Source organism: Cetorhinus maximus, chromosome 5 (genome assembly GCF_964194155.1).
Source record: "Cetorhinus maximus chromosome 5, sCetMax3.hap1.1, whole genome shotgun sequence".
Classification (NCBI taxonomy): Eukaryota; Metazoa; Chordata; class Chondrichthyes; order Lamniformes; family Cetorhinidae; genus Cetorhinus; species Cetorhinus maximus.
In genome coordinates this window covers 173,797,466-173,823,716 of record NC_135883.1, presented here as the reverse complement: position 1 = coordinate 173,823,716, position 26,251 = coordinate 173,797,466, and the positions used below count along the sequence as shown (strand labels likewise).

At 44.9% G+C, this 26,251-nt stretch overlaps 1 protein-coding gene across 9 annotated transcripts in view; it reads left to right on the top strand.

The window, feature by feature from the left end:
- Window positions 1-26,251, top strand: part of LOC144681094 (WD repeat-containing protein 26) — a 126,275-nt gene that overhangs the window by 60,010 nt on the left and 40,014 nt on the right. For all 9 annotated transcript variants that reach the window (XR_013576690.1, XR_013576689.1, XM_078542825.1 and 6 more), the window contains exons 7-9: window positions 3,158-3,296; window positions 9,365-9,505; window positions 21,578-21,697. Coding sequence is in view for 7 of the 9 variants with exons in the window: in XM_078542825.1 (XP_078398951.1) it covers window positions 3,158-3,296; window positions 9,365-9,505; window positions 21,578-21,697 (400 nt within the window). In the remaining 2 variants the exon portion in view is untranslated. The remainder of the gene's footprint in view (window positions 1-3,157; window positions 3,297-9,364; window positions 9,506-21,577; window positions 21,698-26,251) is intronic.

Genomic DNA, 26,251 nt, shown 5'->3' with positions numbered 1-26,251 from the left:
GCAACACCCAGGATGTTGCAATTGGGAGATTTAGTGATGGGGATGCCATTGAAAGTCAAGGGACGGTGGTTAGATTCTATCTTGGAGATGGTCATTCCCTGGCACTTGAGGCGCGAATGTTACTTGCCACTTGACAGCCCAAGCCTGGATATTGTCCAGGTCTTGCTGCATTTGGACGTGGACTGCTCCAGTATCTGAGGAGTCGCAAATGGTGCTGAGCATTGTACAGTCATCAGCGAACATCCCCCCCACTTCTGACTTTGTGATGGAAGGAGAGTCATTGATGAAGCAGCTGAAGATGGTTGGGCCTAGGAAACTGATTAGAGCTCCTGCAGTGATGCCCTGGAACTGAATTGATTGACCTCCACAACCATGTTCCTTTGTGCTAGGTATGAATCCAACCAGTGGAGAGTTTTCCAGATTCCCAGTGACTCCAGTTTTGCTAGGGCTCCTTGATGCCACACTCGATCAAATGCGGCCTTGATGTCAAGGGCAGACACTCTCACCTCACCTCTAGAGTTCAGCTCTTTTTGTCCACGTTTGAACCAAGACTGTAATGAGGTCAGGAGCTGAGTAACCTTGGTGGGACCCAAACTGAGTGCCAGTGAGAGGGTTATTGCTAAGCAAGTGCCACTTGATAGCACTGTTGATGACACCCTCTGTCACTTCACTGATGACTCACGGTGGACTGTTGGGGCAGTAATTGGCCAAATTGGATTTGTTCTGTTTTTTGTGTACAGGGCTTACTTGGGGAATTTTTCACATTGCCGGGTAGATACCAGTGTTGTAACTGCACTGGAGCAGCTTGGGTAGGGGTGTAGCAAGTTCCGGAGCATGTCTTCAGTGCTATTGAGGGATATTGTCTGGGCCCGTAGCCTTTGTTGTATCCAGTGCCTTCATCTATTTCTTGATATCACATAGAGTGAATCGAATTGGCTGAATTCTGGAATTTGGCCTCCTGAGAAGGCCAAAATGGATCATCCACTTTGCACTTCAAGCTAAGATTGTTGCAGACTGTACCTTGGGCGGGGGACTTCAAGTGGTGTTCAACATGGAGCAGCACTGATTCATCAGTTGAGGGGGGGATGGTACACGACGAAGGAAACCTGCTGATTACCATGTTTGACCTGATGCTGAGAGACTTTGTGATCCGGAGTCGATGTTGAGGACCCCCAGGGCAACCTCCTTCCTGACTGTATACCACTGTACTGCAGGTGGGACAGGACATACCCAATGATGGTGGTCTTCGGGACATTATCTGTAAGGTATGATTCTGTGAATATGACTACGTCCTAGGCTGTTGCTTGACTAGCCTGTGGGATAGCTCTTCCAATTTTGGAACTAGCCCCCAGAAGCTAGTAAGGAGGACTTTGCAGGGTCAACAGGGCTCAGTTTGCTGTTATTGTTTCCTGGTGGCCCGTCCGGTTTCATTCCTTAGACTTTTTAGCGGTTTAGTACGACTGACTGGCTTGCTAGGCCATTTTTGAGGGCATCTAAGAGACAACCACATTACAGTAGGTCTGGAGTCACATGTAGGCCAGACAAGATAAGGGCAGCAGGTTTCCTTCCCTAAAGGACATTAGTGAACCAGATGGGTTTTCCTGACAATCGGCAATGGTTTCATGGTCATCATTAGACTTTTAATTCCAGATTTTTATTGATTTCAAATTCCAGCATCTGCTGTGGTGAGATTCGAACCTGTGTCCCCAGAGCATTACCCTGGGTCTCTGGATTATCAGTCCAGTGACAATACCACTTCACCACCTTTGTTCCAGCCAGATTGGCTTACTTATGTTATATTTATATCATAGAGTTACTTTAAGTAAAATAGGTTCTATAATATATTGGTGCACATATTGAGGGGTGAATTCAACCACACCAGCAAAAAGCTGCATTCATACTTGTTGGAATAGTTGAAAGTCCTGATTCGTGACTTTCTTTTTTGGCTGCAGAACCTTCCTGATTGAGAGAAGTCCATAACAGGCAAGCAAACAGAAAACTGTATTGTTGGTCTCTATGACTGGACCGAGCAATGAAGAGTCATGTCAGCAATTTATATGGCTGCTCTAGTGCTGTTGTTTCTGGGGAAACAAAAACACTTGAGGTGAATCTTGTTATTTGTGACAGCATTACTGTCTCATTTTGTTTCCAGTACAGCTACCAAAGAGAATTGTGTGGGTTCCTTTATATACTTATACTCTGACCCACACAATTCCCTGATATTTGCTGCACCCAGTGTACTCAGACATTGACCCAAGGCAATCCCAGTCCCCCAATGCCTGGAAAAATCAAAACCCCTGAACTGTCGGTAGGGCATTTTATTCTGAAGTTGACCTGAATTTCATTTATTTCTGGAATTAATGTTCTAGAAATGTTTCTCATCCACACTAGCACACCCCTTCTGTGTAAAATAGTGTTTCATTTTTAAAAAGACCCTAACATTCAGTTTGAGTAGAACCAGCCAGCCAATCTAGTATTATTGGGCAATGTAGCCTAACCTGCCATCTCAAGCTTATTAGCATTCTCTTGCTGTTATGCTTCTGGATAGCTTCAAAACCTGAAAGGAACTTTTTTTATGTTACTTTGTGACCGTCATATGAAGGCTAAGCAGGTGAAGCTAAAACATGGTTTTTCCTCAATCTTAGTGTAGTTTTAACACTGCATACATAGCTTGCTTTCTGCACACTGTTTTGCTTCTCTTGATGCTTTGGAGAATTTCATTGTATTTCTATTTTCATTTTGCTTCCTCTAGTAATAATCTGAAAAGTGATTCAGAATTAAGCATTTGTACAGCTAAGGAAAATATCCAGTCCAATATGGAAGCAACCTCTTTAAGTTCCTGCGAATTAGGTTTTTCTCCTTGCAGGTGGAGGTCAAAGAATCATAGACTGTACCAAATGTGGGCAGTCTAATGTTTCTCAAGTAGCACAAAAGTAAAATACTGGAGATGCTGGAAATCTAGGACAGGCAGCATGTGGAGCGAAACAGAGGTAATGTTTCAGGTTGATGACCTTTCATGCTGAGTATTAACAGCATTATTTTGTTTCTCAAGCGGTGCTGTATATGCCAATGTTATAATAATGGTAGACTGTATAGCTCTTTAAAAATTAGTCCAGAAAAAGGCAAACATTTTAATTTTTAATTTTCTTTTCTAAAGGAAGCAGTTCCCTTGCTACACACAGCAGATCCTCACAGAACACTGCAATGAGGTGTGGTTCTGCAAGTTCTCCAATGATGGCACTAAATTAGCAACAGGGTCCAAGGATACCACAGTTATTATATGGCAGGTTGATTCAGTAAGTACCATGTTTATGGGAAACTTGGGCTTTTCTTAGCCTTTATTTGGATCACCATGCTTTCACTTTGTGATAAATTGCTTTCATAAACTCAGCATACACTTTTTTCCAAGCAATTGCATTGTTTCAACCACAGTGCTTAAAACCTGTCATTAAATTATATCAAATCATTAATGAACTGTACTCCTACATGTTGTCTGAAGTGCAGCATTTCCACAAATAGTTTTTTCCCCTCAACCTTTTCCTCATTAATGCTGGTAGCACTGTCGTAGCTCGTCCAAGCAGCAGCAGTCATTCATTGTGTCTGAGTCTATGCTTTATCCATAGAGAGGAGTTGCCAGTTTTGTTCTTGCCTGAATTCCATGAGGAATATTCAGAAGAAGTTGAAGCTAAATTTTTTTTCTGGGAAAACAGGACAGCTGGAGGAGGAAGTTGGGAAAGTAATATACTGAAAGTAATGGGAGCTTTTCTGAGGTTGGTGGTGAGGCCCATTTTGGGAAAATGCAAAGGGTAACTTTTACTGAGCATTGAATTCTCCCACGTCAGTTTATATGCAATTGCTAGATACTCAAAACGGAAGGTGTTCCAATTTCCCAGCATTAATAGACCTCATCAGGATAGCATAAAAAATAATAAAGATACAATCGGATTAGAACGTAGAGAATCTCCAGTGTTGAACTGTGATGCAGCATTCGGCACGTATTTCTCTGTCAAAATGACCTCAGGACATCTCAGCACTTTACAGCCAATGAAGTACTTTTTAAAAAGTACAGTCACTGTTGTAATGTAAGAAAAGCAGCAGCCAATCTGCCCACAGCAAGCTCGCATAACAGCAATATGGTAATGACTCGATAAGCTTGTGTTTCTTAGAGATATCGCTTGAGGAATGAATATTAACCACAACAATGGGGCTAACTCCCCTGCTCTTCTTTGAACAGTGATATGGGATTTTTTACGTTCACCTGAGTGTGCATCCTGCACCTCAGTTTGACGTCTCGTCTGATAGATGGCACACCCATCACTGCCAGACTCCCTCAGATTCTCAGCCTAGATGTTTGTGCTAGAGTCTCTGGAGGGGGGAACTTAACCCACGATCTTTAGATCTTTATCTTGGAGAAGAGAACGTTGTCAACTGAGCCATACCTTTACACAGGCTGGGCAATGGGGCTGTTTTATGGAGGAGAAATTGGAAGTTGAGTTGAAAACATGGAAGCAACGGTATCCAAGGTCCACGACTGTCTGTTGTGCAGCATTATCCTAATTTTTCTTTTTTTTTTATTCATTCATGGGATGTGGGCTTTGCTGGCTGGGCCAGCATTTATTGATCATCCCTAGTTGCCCTTCAGAAGGTGGTGGTGAGCTGGCTTCTTGAACTGCTGCTGCCGGTGTGGTGTAGGTACACCACAGTGCTATTAGGGACAGAGTTCCAGGATTTTCACCCAGCGACAGTGAAGGAACAGTGATATGTTTCCAAGTCAGGATGGTGAGTGACTTGGAAGGAAACTTCCAGTTGGTGGTGTTCCTACCTACCTGCTGCCCTTGTCCTTCTAGATGGTAGTGGTTGTGGGTTTGGAAGGTGCTGTCACAGGAGCCTTGGTGAATTTCTGCAGTGCATTCTGTAGATGGTACACACTGCTGCTACACTGCATCAGTGGCGGAGGGAGTGAATGTTTGTGCATGTGGTGCCAATCAAGTGGGCTGCTTGAGTGTTGTGGGAGCTGCAGTCATCCAGGCAAGTGGGGAGTATTCCATCGCACTTATTCCTTGTAGATCGTGGACAGGCTTTGGGGAGTCAGAAGGTGAGTTACCCATCACAGGATTCCTAGCCTCTGACCTGCTCTTGTAGCCACAGTATTTATGTGGCTAGTGCAATTCAGTTTCTGGTCAATGCTAACCGCCCCCAGGATGTTGTTAGTGGGGGATTCAGTGATGGGAATGGGAATGCCATTGAATGTCATGGGGCGATGGTCATTGCTTGGCACTTGTGTGGTGTGAATGTTACTTGCCACTTGTCAGCCCCAAGCCTGGATATTGTCCAGGCCTTGCTGCATTTGGGCATGGACTGCTTCAGTATCTGAGGAGTCACGAATGGTGCTGAACATTGTGCAATCATCAGCGAACATCCCCACTTCTGACCTTATGATGGAAGGAAGGTCATTGATGAAGCACCTGAAGATGGTTGGGCTGTGGACACTATCCTGATGAACTGCTGCAGTGATGTCCTGGTGCAGAGAGAGAGGCGAGGGACCTTTAAAGAGTGCGGAGAAAGAGACGAGAGTTCATTGAAGAGCGTGGAGAGAGACACGCGAGGGAGAGCATCTGATTGGTGAGTAGGATTGGTGAGAATTTCTAGCCTTTAAAGTAAAAGTAAGGTCTTTGTGTTTAGGCCTCTAGTCTTATTATTCTCTTTTTACAAAAAATAGCTTAAGTATAAGATTGATACTGGTGTGTAAAAAAAAAAAAAGAAGCTACTATGCATTGGTGGTGGACAGAGTGAATGTTTGTGAATGTGGTGCCAATCAAGCGGGCTGCTTTGTCCTGGATGGTATCAAGCTTCTTGAGTGTTGTTGGAGCTGCACTCATCCAGGCAAGTTGGGGAATATACCATCACACTCCCTACTTGTGCCTTGTAGATGGTAGACAGGCTTTGGGGAGTCAGGAGGTGAGTTACTCATCGCAGGATTCCTAGCCTCTGACCTGCCCAGTTTCTGGTCAATGCTAACCACCAGAGGGATTCAGTGATGATAATGCCATTGAACATCAAGGGGTGATGGTTGGATTCTCTGTTGCTGTAGATGGTCATTTCCTGACACTTGAGGCATGAATATCACTTGCCACTTGTCAGCCCAAGCCTGGATATTGTCCAGGTCTTGCTGCATTTGGACATGGACTGTTTCAGTATCTGAGGAGTTGCGAATGGTGCTGAACATTGTACAATCATCAGCGGACATCCCCATTTCTGACCTTATGATGGAGGGAAGGTCATTGATGAAGCAGCTGAATATGGTTGGGCTGAGGACAGTACCCTGCGGAACTCCTGCAGTGATGTCCTGGAGCTGAGGTGACTGACCTCCAACAACCACAACCACCTTCCTTTGTGCTAGGCATGAATCCAACTAGTGGAGAGTTTCCCCCGATTCCCATTGACTCCTTGATGCCACACTTGGTCAAATGCGCCCTTGATGTCAAGGACTGCCCTTGACCTCGGGAGTTCAGCTCGTTTGTGTTTTTTTTGAGGGGGAGACGGGTTCTCCTTCGGGTCTAACGATTTTTTTTAATATGTTATTTATTTGCGGCACTTTTTCCGCCGGGTTTTAGGGGTTTTTCGGGCCGGGGCGGCAGCCACTCCCTTCCCCCCGGGGCCCCCCTTCCTCTTCTTGCTGCCGGCAGCTGCTCGCTCCCGGCCTTTCCGCTTGGCCGGGGCAGCGGAGGCAGGAGGACGACGACGACGGGGAGCCAGGGGCGGCGATTTCTTCCTCTTCTTCTTGGCCCCGAGGCCGGGCCCCCGAGCTCTGCCCCAGGCCCCGCCCGCTGGGGCGGCCGCTTATCCCGCTGCTGCTGCTGCTTCTGCCTCCGGCTGAGCCTCAGGCAGCCGCGGCCTCGGCCGCCCGCTCCCCGGGTCCGGACCAGGCAGCTGCTGCGGACCAAGCCGCTGACGGCAATGCGGAGCTGGCTCTTGTTCTCCTCCACGTCATAGCCGCTGGAGAGCAGCGCCTCCCGCAGGAAGGTGAGCGACACTCCACCCCGCTGCTTGCGGGCCAACAGCGCCTGCAGCATCAGCTTGTTGATGCCCGGCATGTTATGGCGCCGCTGGTGAGGCGCGCCCGACTCCGGCAGTGGCAGGGACGGCAGCAACTGAGGCCGCTTCCTCTTTTTCCTCCGCTTCTTCTTACCGCCGCCGCAACCCACCCCTGCCCCCCGCTGCTGCTGCTTCCGCTACTGCGGGCGGCCGTGGGTCACCATGAGGCACCGCAGGGGAGGAGGAACCAGCAGCTCCTCCACCCTCGGTGCAGCCATCCATGTTTGAACCAAGGCTGTAATGAGGTCAGGAACTGAGTGGCCCTGGCAGAACCCAAACTGGGTGTCAGTGAGCAGGTTATTGCTAAGCAAGTGCTGATTGATTGCACTGCTAATGTCCCTTTCCATTACTTTACTGATGATCGAGAGTAGACTGATGGGGCGGTAATTGGCTGGGTTGGATTTTTCCTGCTTTTTATGTGCAGGACAAAATTGGGCAATTTTCCACATAGCCAGTGTTGTTGCTGTACTAGGATAGCTTGGCTTGGGGTGTGGCAAGTTCTGGAGCACAAGTCTTCAATACTTGCCAGAATGTTGTCAGGTCCCATAGCTTTTGCAGCATCCAGTGCCTTCAGCCATTTCTTGATATCATAGGGAGTGAATGGAATTGGCTGAAGACTGGCACCTGTGATGCTGGGGACCTTCGGAGGAGGCAGAGATGGATTATCCATCAGCACTTATGGCTGAAGATTGTAGCAAATGCTTCAGTCTTATCGTTTGCACTGATGTGCTGGGCTCGTCCATCATGGAGGATGGGGATATTTGTGGAGCCCCCTGCTCCAGTGAATTGTTTAATTGTCCACCACCATTCACAAATGGATGTGGCAGGACTGCAGAGCTTAGATCTGATCCGTTAGTTGTGGGATCACTTAGCCATGTCTATCACTTGCTGCTTATGCTGTTTGGCACACAAGTAGTCCTGTGTTATAGCTTCACCGGGTTGACACCTCATTTTTAGGTATGCCTGGTGCTGCTCCTGGCATGCTTTCCACTCTTTCCTTGAACCAGGGTTGATCCCCTGGTTTGATGGTAATGGTAGAGTGGGGGGATATGCCGGGCCATGAGATTACAGATCGTGTTCGAGTACAATGCTACTGCTGATGGTCCACTGTGCTCGTGGCTGCCCAGTCTTGAATTGCTAGGTCTGTTCGAAATCTATCCCATTAGCACAGTGGTAGCGCCACACAACACGATGGAGAATATCATCAGTGTGAAGGCAGTACTTCGTCTCCACAATGACTGTGCGGTGGTCACTCCTACCGATACTGTCATGGACAGTTGCATCTGCGGCAGGCAGGTTGGGTGAGGATGAGGTCAAGTATGTTTTTCCCTCTTGGTGCCCTCACCACCTGCCGCAGACCCAGTCTAGCAGCTATGTCCTTTAGGACTCTGCCAGCTCGGTCAGTAGTGGTGCTACCTAGCCACTCTTGGTGATGGACATTGAAGTTCCCCACCCAAAGTACATTCTGCGCCCTTGCCACCCTCAGTGCTTCCTCCAAGTGGTGTACAACATGGAGGAGCACTGATTCATAAGCTGAGGGAGGGTGGTACGTGGCAATCAGCTGGAAGTTTCCTTGCCCATGCTTGACCTGGTGCCATGAGACTTCATGGGCTACGGAGTCGATGTTGAGGATTCCCAGGGCAACTCCCTCCTGACGGTATACCACTGTGCTGCCCCTCTGCTGGGTCTGGGTTGCTGATGGTGGTGCCTGGGACATTATCTGTAAGATATGATTCTGTAGGATGACTGTCAGGCTGTTGCTTGACTAGTCTGTGAGACATATATCTCCCAGTTTTGGCACTAGCCCCCAGAGTTAAGTAAGGAAGACTTTCCAGAGTCAACTAGGCTGTGATTGCCATTGTTGTTTCTGGTGCCGAGGTTGATGCCGGGTGGTCCGTCCGGTTTCATTCCTTTGTAGTGAATTTGCAGTGGTTTGATACAACTGAGTGGCTTGCTTGGCCATTTCAGAGCCAACCACATTGCTGTGGGTCTAGAGTCACATGTAGGCCAGACGACAGATTTCCTTCCCTAAAGGCTATTAGTGAACTATCGACAATGGTTTCATGGTCATCATTAGACTTTTAATTCCAGATTTTTTTTCATCTGCCGTGGTGGGATTCAAACCAGGTCCCCAGAGCATTACCTTGGGTCTCTGGATTATTAGTCCAGCAACAATATCATTAGCCCATCACCTCCCCCAAATGTACTAATAACGTGGGCGTCCTTTACTAATGGGACTTTGTTGATTTCCTGTTTTTTTTTCTGTTAGGACACTCATCAACTTAGGTTGCTTAAAACTTTAGAGGGTCATGCTTATGGAGTTTCATACCTAGCATGGAGTCCAGATGATAATTACCTTCTAGCCTGTGGCCCCGATGACTGCTCTGAATTATGGCTTTGGAATGTGCAGGTAAGCAACACTAATGAGAATGTCAAGGACATGAATATTATTGGTACAGATAGTATTCCTAACTGACTGCACTGGGTGCAACCTTTTAAAATAGGAACGTAGGAAGGAGCATGGGAGCAGGAGTACATTCGGCCCCTCGAGCATGCTCAAGCATTCAACTAGATTATGGCTGATCATCTGTCTCAATGCCATCTTCCCACATTTTCCCCATATCCTTGATGACAGTGGTATATATAAATCTGTCGACCTCTGCTTTGAGCATACTCAATGACTGAGCCTCCACAGTCCTCTCGGGTAGAGAATTCCCAAGATTCACCACCCGTTTAGTGAAAAAATTCTCCTCATCTTGGTCCTAAAAGATCTTTCTCTTCTGAGACTGAGCCCCCTATTTCTAGAACCCCCAACTAGGGGAAACATCCTGCATCGACCTTGTTGAGTCCTGTAAGAATTTTGTACACTTCAATGAGGTCACCTCTTATTCTTATAAATTCTAGAGGATACAGACCCAGTCTCTTCAATCTCTCCTCATAGGACAATCACGCCATCCCAGGGAATGGCGTGGTGAACGTTTGTTGCACTCCCTGCCAGTATATCCTCCTTTAGCTAAGGAGACCAAAATTGCACACACGACTCCAGGTGTGTGGTCTCACAAAGGCTCTATGCAACTGCAGCAAGACTTCCTTATCCTGTACTTGAATTGCCTTGTAATAAAGGCTAATACACTATATGCTTTCCTAATTGTTTGTTGCAGCTGCATGTTAGCTTTCAGTGACTTATGAACAAGAACACCCAGGTCCCTTTGGCCATCAACGCATCCCAATCTGTCCCCATTCAAGAAATACTTTATTTCTGTTTTTCTTACCAGAGTGGATAACTTCACATTTTTCTACATAATATGCCATCTGGCAGTTTTCTTACTAATGTCAGGCTACAGTTCTGAAACAGTTACAAAATGAATGATCAGGAATCAGAAGGACTAATAAGTCTGCTAAATCTCCCAAGTTTTCGCTCTTTATTTAGTGCACCGGTGGACATGCACACCAAGGTCCCTCTGATCCTTGGTACTTCCCAGGGTCCTACCATTCATCGTGTATTCCCGTGCCTTGTTTGTCCTGCCCAAGTGCATCACCTCACACTCATCTGTATTAAATTCCATTTGCCACTGATCAGCCCATCTGACCAGCCCGTCTATACCCTCCTGTAATCTAAGGCTATCCTCCTCACTATTTACCACCCCACCAATTTCTGTGTCATCTGTGAACTTACTGATCAACCCTCCTACATTCAAATCTAAATCATTTATATATACCACAAACAGCAAGGGACCCAACACCAATCCCTGTGGAATTCTGGGGAAGATGGGACTTGTACAAGCTGGACGGGTTGCACCCCAGTCAGACCAGGACCAATATCCTCGCAGGTGTATTCGCTAGTACTGTGGGGGAGGGTTTAAACTAGATTGGCAAGCGGCTGGGAACCTGAGTGGGGATACATAAGAGAGGGAAACAAAGATAGGAATGAAAGAAAAGTAGAAAGCAAAAGTGGAAGTCAGAAGAAATGAGGGCTAGCAACAAATAGGGTCATAGTACAAAAAAAATGTGTAAAAATGTTAAAAAGAACAAAGAAAAGTACAGCAAAGGAACAGGCCCTTCGGCCCTCCAAGCCTGCGCCGATCATATTGCCCGTCAACTAAAACATTTTGCAGTTCCGGGGTCCGTATCCCTCTATTCCCATCCTATTCATGTACTTGTCAAGCTGCCTCTTAAACACCACTATCGTACCTGCTTCTACCACCTCCTCTGGCAGCGAATTCCAGACACTCACTACCCTCGGCGTAAAAAACTTGCCCCGCACATCTCCTCTATAGTTTTCTCCTCTCACCTTAAATCTATGTGCCCTAGTAATTGTCTCTTCCACCCTGGGAAAAAGCTTCTGACTATCTACTCTGTCCATGCCACTCATAATTTTATAAACTTCTATCAAGTCGCCCCTCAATCTCCGTCGCTCTAGTGAGAACAATCCGAGTTTCTCCAACCTCTCCTCATAGCTAATAACCTCCAGACCAGGCAGCATCCTGGTAAACCACCTCTGCACCCTCTCCAATGCCTCCATATCCTTCTGGTAACGTGGTGACCAGAATTGCACGCAATATTCCAAGTGTGGCCTAACCAAGGTTCTATACAGCTGCAGCATGACATCCCAGCTTTTATATTCAATACCCTTGCCAATGAAGGCAAGCATGCCATATGCCTTCCTGACTACCTTATCCACCTGCATTGCCACTTTCAGTGACCTGTGGACCTGTACACCCAGATCCCTCTGCCCGTCAATGCACTTAAGGGTTCTGTCATTTACTGTATAATTCCTGCCTGTATTAGACCTTCCAAAAAGCATTACCTCGCATTTGTCCGGATTAAACTCCATCTGCCATTTCGCCGCCCAAGTCTCCAACCGATCTATATCCCGTTGTATCCTTTGGCAATCCTCTTCACTATCTGCAACTCCTCCAACCTTAGTGTCGTCTGCAAACTTACTAATTAGCCCAGTTATATTTTCCTCCAAATCATTTACGTATACTACAAACAGCAAAGGTCCCAGCACTGATCCCTGCGGAACTCCACTAGTCACAGCTCTCCATTCAGAAAAGCACCTTTCCACTGCTACCCTCTGTCTTCTATGACCAAGCCAATTCTGTATCCATCTTGCCAGCTCACCTCTGATCCCATGCAACTTTACCTTCTGTACCAGTCTGCCATCAGGGACCTTATCAAAGGCCTTACAGAAATCCATGTATATAACATCTACTGCCCTTCCATCGTCGATCATCTTTGTCACTTCCTCGAAAAACTCGATCAAGTTAGTGAGACACGACCACCTCTTCACAAAATCTCTCATTAATACACCTATTTGCTTCCAAATGGTAGTAAATCCTGTCATGAAGAATCTTCTCCAATAATTTCCCTACCACTGACGTAAGGCTCACCAACCTGTAATTTCCTGGATTATCCCTGCTACCCTTCTTAAACAATGGAACAACATTGGCCATTCTCCAGTCCTCTGGGACCTCGCCCGTAGCCAGTGAAGATACAAAGATTTCTGTCAAGGCCCCAGCAATCTCCTCCCTTGCCTCCGCCAGTACTCTGGGGTAGATCCCATCTGGCCCTGGGGACTTATCCACCTTAATATTCTTCAAGACGCCTAACACCTTTTTTTTGATCTCAACATGATCCAGGCTATCTACACACTCTTCCCTAGACAAATCGACTGCTAAGTCCTTCTCTTTGGTGAATACTGATGAGAAGTATTCATTTAGTATCTCTCCCATTTCTTCTGGCTCCACACACAGATTCCCACCTCTGTCCCTGAGTGGGCCTACCCTTTCCCTGGCTACCCTCTTGCTTTTTACATATATATAAAAGGCCTTGGGATTTTCCTTAATCCTAGTTGCCAATGACTTTTCATGACCCCTTTTAGCCCTCCTGACTCCTTGCTTAAGTTTCTTCCTACTTTCTTTATATTCTCCACGGGCTTCATCTGTTCCCAGCCTTCTAGCCCTTACGAATGCTTCCCTTTTCTTTTTGACTAATCTCACAATATCCTCTGTTATCCAAGGCTCCTGAAACTTGCCATGCTTATCCTTCATCCTAGCAGGAACATGCCGGTCCTGAATTCTTATCAACTGACGTTTGAAAGCCCCCCACATGTCAGTTGTTGATTTGCCCTCAAACACCCGCCTCCAGTCGAGATTCTTCAGTTCCTGCCTAATATTGTTATAATTAGCCTTCCCCCAATTAAGCACCTTAACCCAAGGACTCCTGTTATCCTTATCCACCAGTACCTTGAAACTTACTGACAAAAAGACAAGCCTATAGGTAGTGTATCTGAATGCACGGAGCATTTGCTGCAATAAGGTAGACGAATTAACAGCGCAAATAGATGATATGATTATGATTACGGAGACATGGCAGCAGGGTGATCAAGGTTGGGAACTGAATATCCAAGGATACTCAATATTTAGAACGGACAGGCAAAAAGGAAATGGAAGTGGCATGGCATTTAGTCAAGTATGAAATTAGTGCGATAGTGAGAAAGGATATTGGCTCAAAATCTAGATGTAGAATCAGTCTGGGCGGAGCTAAGAAGCAACAAAGGGTGGAAAACATTAGTGGGAGTTGTCTCTAGGCCGCCAAACATACAATAGGGGACATCATTAAACAGGAAATTAGAGATGCATGTAACAAGGGTGCTACAGTAATCATGGGTAACTTTAATCTACATATAGACTGGGCAAACCAAATTAACAATAATACTGTGGTGAATGAATTCTTGGAGTGCGTGCAAGGTGGTTTCTTAAACTAGGATGTCGAGGAACCGACCAGAGAACAGGCTATATTTTTTTATTCATTCACGGGATGTGAGCTTTGCTGGCTGGGCCACCATTTATTGCCCACCCCTAATTGCCCTTGAGAAGGTGGTGATGAGCTGCTCTGAACCGCTGCATTCCATATGGTGTAGGTACACCCACCGTGCTGTTAGGAAGAGTTCCAGGATTTTGACTCAGCGACAGTGCAGGAACGGCGATATATTTCCAAGTCAGGAGGGTGAGTGACTTGGAGGGAAATTTCAAGGTGGGGGGGTTCCCATCTATCTGTTGCCCTTGTCCTTCTAGATGGTAGTGGTTGTGGGTTTGGAAGGAGCTTGGTGAATTCCTGCAGTGCACCTTGTAGATGGTACGCACTGCTGCTACTGTGCATCGGTGGTGGAGGGAATAAATTTTGTGAGTGTTGTGCCAATCAAGTGGTCTGCTTTGTCCTGCTATCCTAGACCTGGTATTGTGCATGGTCTAAGGGCTCTCTGTTTCTTCCTTGCACAGAGGCCCGAGCAATCCTCCATTCACCACCACTCTCCTCCATCTGGCTGAACTTGTTCTCTCACTGAACAATTTCTCCTTAAACTTGTCTCGCTCCCTCCAAATGAAAGATGTGGCTATGGGTACCCACATGGGCCCCAGTTATGCCTGCCTCTTTATGGGGTATGTGGAACATTCCTTGTTCCAGTCCTACTCGGGCTCCCTCCCACAAATCTTTTTTCAGTACATCGATGATTGTTTCGGTGCTGCTTCTTGCACTTGGCTGGACCTGGAATCATGTATCAATTTTGCTTCCAATTTCCACCCCTCCAACACTTTCACATGGTCCATCTCCGACACTTCCCTTCCCTCCCTTGATAGACTGTTCACCAGTATTCATTATGAGCTCACCGACTCCCACAGCTACCTCGACTACAGCTCCTCACGCCATGCTTCCTGTAAGGACTCCATCCCATTCTCTCAGTTCCTTTGTCTCCTTCGTATCTGTTCTAATGATGCCACTTCCCTCAACAGTGCTTCTGACATGTCTTCCTCCTTCCTTAACTGAGGTTTCCCACCCACGGTGGTTGACAGGGCCCTCAACCGTGTCCGACCCATCTCCTGCCCCTCTGCCCTCACGCCTCCCTCTCCTCCAGAACCATGATGGGGTCCCCCTTGTCCTCACTTTTCACCCCACCAGCCTCTGCATTCAAAGGATCATCCTCCGCCATTTCTACCAACTCCAGCATGATGCCACCACCAAACACATCCTCCTCCTCTCTTCCTCTGGGACACCCTGGTCCACTCCTCCTCCACCCCCAACACCTCAGCCCCCTCCCACGGCACTTTCCCATGCAATCGCAGAAGGTGCAACACCTGCCCCTTTACTTCACCCCTCCCGCACCCCAAAGGCCCAAACACTCCTTTCAAGTGAAGCAGCGCTTCACTTGCAGTTCCCTCAATTTGGCCTACTGCATTAGCTGCTCCCAATGTGGTCGTCTCTACATTGGAGAGGCCAAATGCAGACTGGGTGACTGCTTTGCGGAATACCTTCGGTCTGTCCACAAGCATGTCGCTTGCCATTTCAACACACTATCCTGCTGTCATGCCCACGTGTCCGTCTTTGGCCTGCTGCAATGTTCCAGCTCAACGCTAACTGGAGGAACAGCACCTCATCTTCCAATTAGGCACTTTACAGCCTTCCGGACTTAACATTGAGTTTAACAACTTCAGACCATGAACCTTCCCCTCCATCCTCACCGCTTTTTGATCCCCTTTTTTCAAATATTTATTTTAAAATTTTTATTATATATATTTTTTTTCCCACTTATTTTTATTATTATTATTTTCAAAATTTATTTCCATTTTTATTCATTGCTTTATCCCCAGCTTTTAGCCTATTTCGATCTTTTTTCCCACACCGTCCCCTCCCCCACCCCACCCCCACTAGAGCCATCTGTCACTTGCTCATTTTGCTTCCTACTCTTAATGTCACCATTAGCACCTCCTTTAGCCAGTACCGCCACCATTAACACCTTTTTGACCTTTTGTTTATGACATCTTTTGCAATTTCTCCTTTGTCTCCACCTATCACTGGCCTTCTATCCAGCTTCACCTGTTCCATCCCCCTTAAACAGTATATATTTCAACATTTTTATTTCTCTTTCGCTCTGAAGAATCATATGGACTCAATGTTAACTGTCTGACTCTCCACAGATGCTGTCAGACCCGAGTTTTTCTAGTTTTCTTTTGCTTTTGTTTCAGATTTCCAGCATCTGCAGTGTTTTGCTTTTAATTAATCTTGTGCGGGGTTTTTTAGGGAACAGTGACCAGAACATGAAAGAATTCTTCATTAGGATGGAAAGTCTCGGGCCCTAAATCTTAATAAAGGAAACTACAACGGTATGGAGCACAAGTTGGCTAAGATAGATTGGACAACTTCATTAAAAGGAATGATGGAGGATAGGCAATGGCTGATATTTAAGGATCAAATGTAAGCTTTGCAACAGTTATACATTGCTTTCTGGCACAAAAACAACAGGAAAAGTGACCCAACCATGGTTCACAAAAGAAATTAAGGATAATATTAGATCCAAAGAGGAGTCATATAAAGTTGCTAGAAAAAGTAGCAAGCTTGAGGTTTGGGAGCAGTTTAGAATTCAGAGGAGGACCAAGAGATTGATTAAGAGGGGAAAAAGAATATCAGAGGGTAAACTTGCAAGGATCATAAAAGCTGACTGTAAACTGTAAGTATGTGAAAAGAAAAAGATTAGTGAAGATAAATGTAGGTCTCTTACAGTCCAACAGGATAATTTATAATAGAAAACAAGGAAATGGCAGAGCAATTAAACAACTACTTTAGTTCTGTCTTCACAGAGGAAAACACAAATAACTTCCCAGGAATACTAGGTAATCTAGGGTTTAGTGTGAATGAGGAATTGAAGGAAATTAGTATTACTAAAAAAAAAAGTGCTGGAGAAATTAATGGGCTGAAAGCTGATAAATCCCCTTGGCCCCATAATCTACATCCCAGGGTACTAAAGGAGGTGGCTGTGGAAATAGTTGATGTGTTGATTGTCATCTCCCAAAATTCTGTAGTTTCTGGAACAGCCCCAGCAGATTGGAGGGTGTCAAATGTAATCCCACTATTTAAATAAGCAGTGGTGGGGTGGGGGGGGCGGCGGCGGCGGTGGGGACAGCAAATTACAGACTGGTTAGCCTAACCTCAGTAGTGGGAAAATGCCAGAGTCTACTATGAAGGATGTGATAACAAGTCACTTAGAAAATATTGATGGGATTAGACAAAGTCAATGTGGATTTATGAAAGGGTAATCATGTTTGACAAACCTACTGGAGTTCTTTGAGGACGTAACTAGCAGAATAGATAATGGAGATCCAGTAGATGTGGTGTATTTGGATTTTCAGCAAGCTTTTGATCAAGTCCCACATAAGAGGTTACTGTGTAAAATGAAAGCACATGGGATTGGGGGTAATATATTGGCATGAATTGAGGATTGGTTAGCAGACAGAAAACAGTAGGAATAAATGGGTCTTTTTCGGAGTGGCATGTGGTGACTAGTGGGATACTGCAGGGATCAGTGGTAGGGCCTCTGTTATTCATAATATATATCGATTCGGATAAGAGCCAAATGTAATATTTCCAAGTTTGCTGACGACATGAAACTTGGTGGGAATGCGAGCAATGAGCAGGGTGTTAAGAGGCTCCAAGGCAATTTTGAAAGGTTGAGTGAGTGGGCAACTACATGGCAGATGCAGTATAACATGGATAAGTGTGAAGTTCTCCACTTTGAGAGGGAGAACAATGGCAGAGTATTACAATAGATTGGGAAATGTTGATGTACAAAGGGTGTCTTTGTACACCCAATCACTGAAAGCAAGCATGCAGGTGCAGCAAACAGTTAAGGCAAATGGTATGTTGGCCTTCATTGCAAGACAACTTGAGCAAGGACTAGCCATGTAAATACTGTGGCTACAAGAGCAGGTCAGAGGCTAGGAATCCTGCGACAAGTAGCTCACCCCCTGACTCCCCAAAGCCTGTCCATCTACAAGTCAGGAGTGTGATGAAATACTCCCCACTTGCATGGATCAGTGCAGCTCCCACAACACTCAAGAAGGTTGACGCCATACAGGACAAAGCAGCCTGCTTGATTGGTATCACACCCACAAACATTCACTCCCTCCACCACCAATGCACATTCGCAGCAGTGTGTGCCATCTTCAAGATGCACTGCAGGAATTTACCAAGGCTCCTTTGACAGCACCTTCCAAACCCATGACCACTACCATCTAGAAGGACAAGGGCAGCAGATAAATGGCAATACCGCCAACTTGGAAACTCCCCTACAAGTCACTCACCATCCTGATTTGGAAGTATATCACTGTTCCTTCACTGTCTCTAGATCAAAATCCTGGAACTCCCTTCTTAACAGGGCTGTGGGTGTATCTACTCCACATGGACTGCAGCAGTTCAAGAAGGCAGTCCACCACCACCTCGTGAGCAACTAGGGATGGGCAATAAATGCTGACCCAGCCAGCGAAGCCCACATTCCATGAATGAATAAAAAAAAAGTTTTACTGCAGCTGTACAGGGCCTTGGTGAGACCACACCTGGAGTATTGTGTGCAGTTTCAGTCTCCTTACCTAAGAAAGGATAAATAAAGGATAAAGCAAAATACTGCGGATGCTGGCAATCTGAAACAAAAACAGAAAATGCTGGAAAAGCTCAGCAGGTCTAACAGCACCTGTGGTGAGAAAACAATTAACGTTTTGAGTCCATATGACTCTTCAGAGCTAGAGGATTAAAAATATGATATACTGTTAAGGGGGGTGGAGCGGGTGAAGCTGGATAGAAGGCCAGCAATAGGTGGGGGCAAAGGAGAGATTGACAAAGATGTCATGAACAAAAGGACAAAGGGGTGTTAATGGTAGTGAAACTGGCTAAAGGAGGTGCTGATGGTGGCATAAGCTAAGAAAACAGAATGTGATAATAGGACAAGGGAAAGCACTCTGGAAGAACAACATGAACAGGTGACAGATGGCTCTTGTGGGGATGAGGAGGGGACAGTGGTGGGAAAAAAGATCAAAAATAGGATAAAGGGTTGTGGATAAAACAATGAATAAAAATGAAAATAAATAAAAAATAAGAGGATAAACTTGCCATAGAGAGAATTCAGTGAAGGCTCACCAGACTGATTCCTGGGATGGCAGGATTCACATGAGGAGAGACTGGGCTGACTAGGCCTGTATTCACTGGAGTTTAGAAGAATCAGAGGAGATCTCATTGAAACATATAAAATTCTGACAGGGATGGACAGACTGGATGCAAGGATGATATTTCCTCTGGCTGAGGGGTCTAGAGCAAGGGGTCACAGTCTCAGGATATGGAGTAGACCATTTAGGACTGAGATAAGGAGAAACTTGTTCACTCAAAGGGTGGTGAGCCTGTGGAATTCTCTACCACAGAAGGCTGTGGAGGCCAATTCACTGAATATATTTGAGGAGAAAATAGATTTCTAGACTCTAAAGGCGTCAAGGGGAATGGGGAGAGCGCAGGAGTATGGCGTAGAGATATAGGATCAGCCATGTTCATATTAAATGGCAGAGCAGCCTCTAAGGGCCAAATGACTTACTCCTGTTCCTATTTTCTATGTTTCTGTATGGAACTGCATATGGAGCTAACACTGCTGCTCTGAAACTCTTGTTTAACTTGAATGCAAGTATGGAGCATTCAGCCTCTAGTGGTGGCACTCAAACAACAGGTGACCTTCAAATTTAGTTTTTTAAGTTTAAATTTGCTTCTAACACATCAAAAATTATTGATGTTGATGATCACCTCATAAGTACCAGTAAGGACTGGTAAGTATATTGTTTAACTCAGTGTTAAATAGTCTGAGTGCCTATGGTACACTGCTTTAGCCACATCCACTAATGTTGGTGAAAAACACCTTCCATGCAATAAGCAAGCATACTTCATTTGTATGTATATTTACTTAACAAGCATCTATCATTCGGTGTGAAACTCTGTAGTCTTTCTCTTCCTCCAAATTTTGGAATTCTGGCATTAATTTATCAGGTGCAGCACAACTTAATGCAGTTTAGTGACCAGGACTTAAGCAACATTTTGATGTCACCAGAGGAATTGCTAAGAATGCTATCTCACCCAATATGTATGTCAGACCAGTCCCTAATCTCCATCTAAAATATGGTTTGATGCTGTGTGCTCAATTTGAGCAGCCTATTGGCTGACCTTGTTTTCTTCTGCTTGGATTGGTCATTAAGATTAGTCGAGTTGACCAGAATTCAGCAACTCTTTCCATTCAGTGTGACCCGGGTTCCTGCGGTGCTAAAGGCCAGCGTTTTCATCTGTTACGCGCACCACTTTAACCAATAAGTTGAAACCAAGGAAACATATCACATAACGATCTAAATACTGGTATGCATTCATCCTATCATTTTTGAAAAATTGCACAAATATGTTGAAGGACACTTGCATTTGAATATTGAGCTCAAAACTCCAAAGACTGTGTCTATCACTAATTTTTTGCTAATCAGAAAAGCATTTAACCACTACTGGCTTCCCAATTAGCCACAAGTAGCGAGTGAATAATATATTGAATAGCAATTTAATTTACGAGTTACTGTTGTACCTTGGGTTATTGATGCTCCCAAGCAAGTTCTCTACCTTTCATAATCCTCCCCTCACACTCTCACTCTCTCTCTCTTTTTCTCCACCAACCCCCTCCACCACCCCCCCCCCACTAACCTTTATGTCAGAGTATCACCTTTTTTGTTTTGATTGTTTGATGTGTTTTCTCTATTCATGTACCTGGTATCATACCTGAAGTTGTAGGTCTTTGCACACACTGCTTCATAAATAGGCCAGTTGCAGGGATTGAACTGGCTGATCTTTTTTAAACCACTTTGCAAAAAACAGTCTGATCTCTTTTCGCTGATTCTATAGCCTTGACTGAGATTTATCCTTTAAGAAATCAGTGCAAAAATGGTCCTGATCCATTGGCACCTATTGAATACATAAAGTTGGCATTCTGTTGCTGACCATTGCTTAATGTGCAAAGCAACAAAAATGATTGCCCACCCACTTTAAGTCCTTGGTCTCAGCTCAGTATGTTGAGCAAGGACACTAGTCTCCAGCCTGTTCAGTGGCTAGTTAGAAATGACCTGGGAACAAATCAGTTGTAGGTAGTATATTATTTGAAAAAAAAGAGGAGGAAAATGTGCAAAAAGGATAAAGAAAATGAGCAACAATGATATTTATGTAGAAGCGTTTGGAACTAGCTAAACCCTTGAGTGAGAAAACGATCGGTGTTATAGCGAAGATTTCGGTAATCCATAATGGGCTTGTGGAATTTTCATAAGTACATTTAAATTTTGAAGATATCCACTAAAATTAGATGGGCATTTTCAGCCGTATAACTTGAGTGAAAACCTGACAATAACAGGTGGAAGGAAAAGGTCAAAGTGATAGATTCTCACACAAGAAAATTGCACTTTCTTCCTATCGCTTACAATTGCAATAAATAAGCCTATGACAACACGGATCAGTAATTTAAAAGGTCTGGGTCTACAAGTTCATAACACTGAAATCTGACATTAGAATTGAAGAAAACCTTGACTGCATTGTTGTGTTACTTTTAATGCCAGAGCACATTGCACTCAGTGGATTAAACGTTTCCCCTCTCCAGACAGGGGAGCTAAGAACCAAGATGAGTCAGTCTCATGAGGATAGTCTAACAAGTGTGGCTTGGAACCCAGATGGAAAACGCTTTGTGACAGGTGGACAGCGTGGACAATTTTATCAATGTGTAAGTTACCCAGTTCCATCTAATTTTTATTTTGTATATCTGTGTGCTCATCTCTTTGTCATAATTTGACATTTATAAAAATGACTACAGTTGGACTAGCCAGCTATCTCATACTTCTACAAAACAGGTTAATTTTACATTTAAAACATTTATGACATTCCCATATTTTGCAATATTATGTAAAGTTTATCTTTGTGCCCACTACTCCAGGATTATCCCAGAGAGAAAATATAATCCTTGGCTTCTTTTCTCCACTACAAAGTTTCCTTTAAACCTCTCCCTCCTCCACCATCACCTCTAACTGGTGCAAGTATCTTGTAAATGCTTTTGGATCATCTCAATCTTTGTGACATTCAGCTGCTTCTGTTGCTCCTTAACCTTGCTCACCAAGCCAAGCCCCTCTCCTGTCCTAGCGATGAATCCAAAGCCTGCTAAAACACTGAACTGTCACTAACCATGGGCACAATTAATTTTTCTGTGGCTCTGATTATGGTGAGCTAACACTCAAACACTCTGCAGCCTTTGACACAGTTGACTACGTCATCTTCCTCCATAGTCTCTTCACCATTGCACAGTTAGGTTAGTTGTCTGTGTGTATCTGATTTTGTAGTCAGAGCATCTTCAACAATAGCTTGTCTTGCAGCCTCTGCACCTTTACCTCTAGAATCTCCCAAAGATCTATCCTTGTTCTCTCACCCACCGCGCCCCCCCCACTTCTCCCTCTACATGCTGTCCTTTAGCACCATCATCTGCAGCAGACACAAGATCAACTTGCACAGGTACGCTGATGAAACCGAGCTCTATCTTTCCACCACCTCTGATCCCTCCTCTGCCTCTGTCTGATCACTTGTCTGACTTTCAAAACTAGGTGAGCTATAATTTCCTCCAACAATGGGAAGACCAAACCATTTTTTACTCTATTTGACACCAGACCCCCACACATAGCCACACTCCTCTTCTCCTGCCACCCCCCCACCCCCACTTCGTAGGAACTGTCCCAGGCTGAACCAGACTGTTTGCCTTGACATCATATACCAATCTAAGTTTCTAACCCCATAATCTTTCACAAGGACTCTCTCCTCCTAACTCCATAACCTTGCCCGTGTGATGCTGGCCAGCTTCCCATCCTGCATTCTCTGTAAACTTCAGGTCATCAGCCCTACCTTCACCAATTATATTGGCTCCTAACTCTTCAAAGCCTCAAATTTAAAATTCTTATTCTTCTGTTTAATTCCCTTTCATGGCCTTTCCCCATCCCTAGTTTCGGAACCTCTTCCATTTCCTGCACATTTATCACCTCCCCATCCCCAAACCGAACTCCCAGTTTCTCTGACTTGCTTTGTGTGTGTCATTCCTCTTCCTTTTCCACAACTCCAGCTGCTTGGACCTTACCTCCGGAATTCCTGCCGTAAAACTCACTGCACCCCTCTATCCTTCTTTAAGACTTCCTTAACATGTTTAGAATGATGAGAAAATGGAACAAAGTAGATAGAAATAGACTGTTTCCAATGATTGAGAGACCTTGAACTAGCGGATGTATATAAAAGATTAAATGCAAGTAATGCAGATAGAGCAGAAGGAACTTATTTTCCACACAGGGTTGTGAGACTTGAATGTACTTCAAGAATTAGTAATCTAAAGCAGAGACCATGTCAACTTTGAAGAACAGGTTATATAGGTGGCTAAAGGAAAGGAGATAAAGGGAAATAGAAGCACAGTGTGCACATGAGCTTTAGGTTTGCTTGCATAGAGGATAAACACCAACATGGGTTTCCATGTCGTACTGTATAATCCACACTTGACGACTTACAACAGGAGGTACAGTTACCTCTTGAAGGACTTCAGGAATTCAGAGCAGGTTTGTTTAGCACAAAAGAGTTAATAGGTAAATGGATGGCCATTGCATATCCTTCAGGGAACCAGCTTGCAAGTCCATTCAATTCAACAATAGTCAGCATGTGTACTCGCCGGATGCTTTATAAAAAGTGTTCCCTGAATATAATGACCAACCCATTATCCATTACAGCAGTTTTTAAGTCAGATTCTTTTAGGTGCCTGCCAGTGACTGGAGCACATGCATCTGGTTACTGTAACGTGTGGCGCTCAAATGGTTGGGAGGGAGCAAGCATGCAACCATGGCAATTGATGCACACACATGACTGAAAATGAACCTGCTTTTACCATTGAGAAAGCATATTGAGAGGTGTCACTGGATCTGGAACTTAAACCTGCAAGTTTTTTATATATTTTGGTTGCTGGCCCTGTGGAAAATTCCATATGTGAAAATTTCTAGCCTCAATGCACTGTTGCTTCAGCCAGTTCAGAAGCCTAACTGCAGTATCAAATACTGAAATGTGATGCTTTTGTCTTCAGTTTATTAGCAGGATGGGTGTGTTGACCTATATATTTGCTGAAGCAAACCAGCTGAAGGCTTGTCTGTAATGGGCCTAGATGGCATGGTATAAGGCACTGAATATCAAGTTGATCAGGAACCCTTTGTTTAAAGAATGCTTTGTGATCCAGTTACTCAAATGTTACAAAGTTCACTGCTGACCTTAATTGGATCAAACTGTTTGGCTTGTTTTGTTGCAATCTGTCCTGTTCACATTGTTCTTCACGTCCCCAAATAAGCTGCTGCTTCTGTTCAAGTCTCTTGCAGATCTGTTGCATGCCTTGTAAACAAACATGCTGAGAACAATAGCATAGTTATGCTATTGGATTAGTAGCCCAGTAGCAGGGAAATTTAAATTCAGCTAATTTTTCTAATCATTCATGGGGTGTGGGCATCACTAGCAAGACCAACATTTATTGCCGTCCCAAATTGCCTTTAAGAAAGTGACATCCACTGTGCTGTTGAGAAGGGAAGTCTAGGATTTTGATCTGGCAACAGTGAAGGAATGGCAATATAGTTCATGTCAATATGGTGTGAGACTTGGGGGTGGCGTTCCCTTGGGTCTGCTGCCCTTGTTCTTTTAAGTGGCAGAGATCTCTGGTTTGGAAGGTGGTGTTGAAGAAGTCTTGGCAAGTTGCTGAACCGAATCTTGTGGATGGTGCACACTGTTAGTGGGAACGTGGAAACATTACCAGTCAAGCCAGCTGCTTTATCTTGGATGGTTTTTAGGGTTGTTGGAGCTGTACTTATACAGGCAAGTGGACAGTATTCCATCACATTCCTGTCTTGCACCTTCTAGAGGGTAGACAGGTGTTAGGGAGTTGAGAGCTGAGTTACTCACTGCAGAATTCTCAGTCTCTGACCTGTTCTTGTAGCCACTGTATTTCTGTGGCTGGTGCAGTTAAGTTTCTGGTCAATGGTAACCCTCCAGTACGTTGATACTGGGGAATTCAGCTGTTGAATGTCAAGGACAGATGATTAGATGCCCTCTTGCTGAAGATGGTCATTGCCCACCACTTATGTTTTTTTGTTCTTCTCTCATGGGATGTGGGCTTTGCTGGCTAGGCTGGCATTTATTGCCCATCCCTAGTTGCCCTTGAAGATGGTGGTGAGCTGCCTTCTTGAACCACTGTAGTCCATGTGGCCCTGTTAGGGAGGGAGTTTCAGGATTTTGACCCAACGACACTAAAGGAACAGCGATATATTTCCAAGTCAGGATGGTGAGTGATTTGGGGAACTTCAGGTGGTGGTGTTCCCATCTATCTGCTGCCATTTTCCTTCTAGATGATAGTGGTTGTGTGTTTGGAAAGTGCTGTTGAAGGAGCCTTGGTGAATTCCTGCAGTGCATCTTGTTGATGGGACACACTGTTGCTACTGTGCATTGGCGATGGAGGGAGTGAATGTTTGTGGATGAGGTGTCAATCAAGCAGGCTGCTTTGTCCTGGACAGTGTCGAGCTTCTTGAGTGTTGTGGGAGCTGCACTCATCCAGGCAAGTGGAGAGTATTCCATCACGCTCCTGCCTTGTGCCTTGTCGATGGTGGACAGGCTTTGGGGAGTCAGGAGGTGAGTTACTTCCACATTATTCCTAACCTCTGACCTCTTGTAGCCACAGTATTTATTTGGCTAGCACAGTTCAGTTTCTGGTCAGTGGTAACCCTGAGGATGTTGATAGTGGGGGATTCAGTGATGGTAATGCCATTGAACATTACGGGGCGTTGGTTGGATTCTCTCTTGTTGGAGATGGACATTGCTTGGCACTTGTGTGGCGTGAATGTTACTTGCCACTTGTCAGTCCAAGCCCAGACATGGCCCAAGCCTTGCTGCATTTGGACTTGGACCGCTTCAGTATCTGAGGAGTCGCGAACGGTGCTGAACATTGTTCAATCTTCAGTGAACATCCCCACTTATGTGACATGAATGTTACATTTCACTTATCAGTCCAATGTTGTCCGGGTCTTGCATGCAGGCACAGACTGCTTCATTATCTGAAGAGTTGCAAATGCAGTTGAAGATTTTGTAATCATCAGCGGACATTCTGACCTCTGTCCTAAATAAAGAGCTAATTAAATAAATTTGCAATAAAATCTGAATTAATTACAGTTTGATAAAAACCTAGTGCAGTAATCGTGACCTTGGAACTGATTGTTGCAAAAACTGATCT